General features: G+C 36.7%; 1 protein-coding gene across 1 annotated transcript; it reads left to right on the forward strand.

Moving 5' to 3' along the window:
- The first annotated feature begins 404 nt into the window (after nucleotides 1–404).
- LOC135933834 (trace amine-associated receptor 13c-like) lies at nucleotides 405–1,626 on the forward strand. The gene is made up of 3 exons (XM_065472064.1): nucleotides 405–583; nucleotides 816–1,156; nucleotides 1,247–1,626. The coding sequence occupies exons 1-3, from the start codon at nucleotides 405–407 to the stop codon at nucleotides 1,624–1,626; spliced, it is 900 nt and encodes a 299-aa protein (XP_065328136.1).
- Nucleotides 1,627–2,273: the final 647 nt, after the last annotated feature.

A 2,273-nucleotide genomic window follows, 5' to 3' on the forward strand; every position in this document is an offset into this window, starting at 1 on the left:
GTATCTTATCTCTTCCTGTATGTTTCTGAGATGCAATCACGCAGCACAGTTGTATCTTATCTCTTCCTGTATGTTTCTGAGATGCAATCATGTTTGAGTATAAATAAAGGCTGACAACTGCTCCAGGGGTGTGAGTCTCCGTTGAGCTCTCACCCGTGTGCACGTTAAATTTGTAAAACCTGTCTGAGTGTCATTTATTCCAACCTGAGTTGCATTACAGGGAAACTCCTTACAATGAAAAACTAGGGCTTCAGTGAATGAGTGAAAAGTAAAAGAGGTTGTGTGCACAAAAAGAGGGAGGAATATTGTCCAGGGGGCACAACAGTGGATGGGAGGTATGGTAGAAGGACATAAATTTGCTGTATGATAGAAAGTTCTGATCAGACAGCTGCAGGAACCTGACGATGGAGATCCAGATGCATCTAGAGACAGAGCTCTGTTTTCCAGAGCTACCGAACAGTTCTTGCAGGAAGCCGACACTTCACTGGTCCAAAACGGTGCTCCTGAACGTTGGGCTTTCGTCCATCTCTGTGATCACTGCTGCTCTTAACCTGCTCATCATCATCTCAGTCTCCCACTTCAGGCAGAGATTAACCTCTCAGATGAAACTAAAGTTCAACTATATAATAATGTTACATTGACATCATATTCTTCAGTAATGTTTGAATTATGTCAAGATGGATGTCCTGTGTTTACTTAATCATAACTGTATAGTTGTATTTCCTTAATTGCACCATGCCTCAGCAATGGAACATTTCCATTGAAGACATTTGACATGATTAACGTGTAATTTATAATTTTCTGTCTCCCTGCAGGCAGCTCCACACTCCCAGTAACATCCTCCTCCTCTCTCTGGCTGTCTCTGACTTTTTTGTGGGTTTTCTGTTGATGCCGGTAGAAATCTTCAGAAACACGGCCTGCTGGGTATTTGGTGATCTCATGTGTTCACTTTATATTTATCTGAGCGGCATTCTTATGAATGCTTCATTGGAAATTATTGTTCTTATATCAGTTGACCGCTATGTGGCTATTTGTGACCCTCTGCATTACCCCACCAGAATTACTGTGACAAGAGTCAAACTCAGTGTTTGTCTGTGTTGGTTTTATGCTATTTTCTACATGAGTCTTTACACAAAGGATGTCTTGATAAAGCCAGGCAGGTATGGTTCCTGCTATGGAGAGTGTGTGTTTGTTATTGAAGATATAACTGGCACTGTTGACCTTGTTTTATGTTTTTCTGTTCCAGTTATTATCATCATTGTTCTGTATACAAGAGTATTTGTGGTGGCTGTGTCTCAGGCTCGTGCCATGCGCTCTCATGTTACAGCTGTCACACTTGAGCGTTCATTGAATCAATCAAACAAATCTGAGCTGAAAGCAGCGAGGAACCTTGGAGTTCTTGTAATTGTGTTCCTGGCAAGTATTTGCCCATTTTACTTCTACTCTCTTGTTGAAGGCAATGTGGTCAATGCTTCATCTGCAACTTTTTTGATCATTGTTTATTTTAACTCTTGTTTAAACCCATTGATCTATACCCTGTTTTACCCCTGGATTAGAAATGCTGTTAAACTTAGCATCACTCTGCAGATATTAAAGCATAACAGTAGTGAAGCCAACATACTATAGAGACAATGTGGAGGAACTTGACTGAAATCTGCAGAAAGATTTTTTCAGTAAATTGATGTGTCCAAAATCTGGAAATATAAAATTGTTTTTTAATATGATGAACATACAGATGTGTCAGTTTCCAGTAAGAAATGAAAGTAGTTTAAATGGTTAGGTAAACATGAAGAGCATTCATCTTATGTAACTTTCTGTTTTAAAGAAATAATGAAATCACCTTTTACTGTGTTGCTTAAACAGACAATTAATTCTGACTGCCTTGTCTTTTCACCTCTTCAACTGCTTTTTGTTTTTAACATCACAAACAGTTTGTGATAGTAGACAAGAAGACCATCATGTTAACATACTAATAATTATTTTAACATGTAATTTCTAAAAAACATTTTGAATCATGTACTTAGCCACTCATGTTGATCAGCCTTCTTTTCAGATTTCAGATTTAGGAATCTCTCTTCGATATGGAGGACCAGGAGTAACAAAATGAGTGAATTAAATATGCCATTAAATAATTAATTAAATGTTTCATTAATTAATTCAAATTGGAATTAATTAATTAAGTAAATATTTCAATAAGTAATTAAATGCCCATTCATTTCATTTAAAACATTTAATAAATTATTTATTTATTTGAAACGTTAATTAATTATTGA

Source organism: Pelmatolapia mariae, linkage group LG16_19, assembly GCF_036321145.2.
Source record: "Pelmatolapia mariae isolate MD_Pm_ZW linkage group LG16_19, Pm_UMD_F_2, whole genome shotgun sequence".
Lineage (NCBI taxonomy): Eukaryota > Metazoa > Chordata > Actinopteri > Cichliformes > Cichlidae > Pelmatolapia > Pelmatolapia mariae.

Bases quoted from the DNA above. Each gene is read 5' to 3' on its own strand.
- LOC135933834 (XM_065472064.1), top strand. From the start codon at position 405: ATGGAGATCCAGATGCATCTAGAGACAGAGCTCTGTTTTCCAGAGCTA. The intron at 584-815 runs GCAGAGATTAAC...GTCTCCCTGCAG, and splicing joins ATCTCAGTCTCCCACTTCAG to GCAGCTCCACACTCCCAGTA. The intron at 1,157-1,246 runs GCAGGTATGGTT...TTTCTGTTCCAG, and splicing joins GGATGTCTTGATAAAGCCAG to TTATTATCATCATTGTTCTG.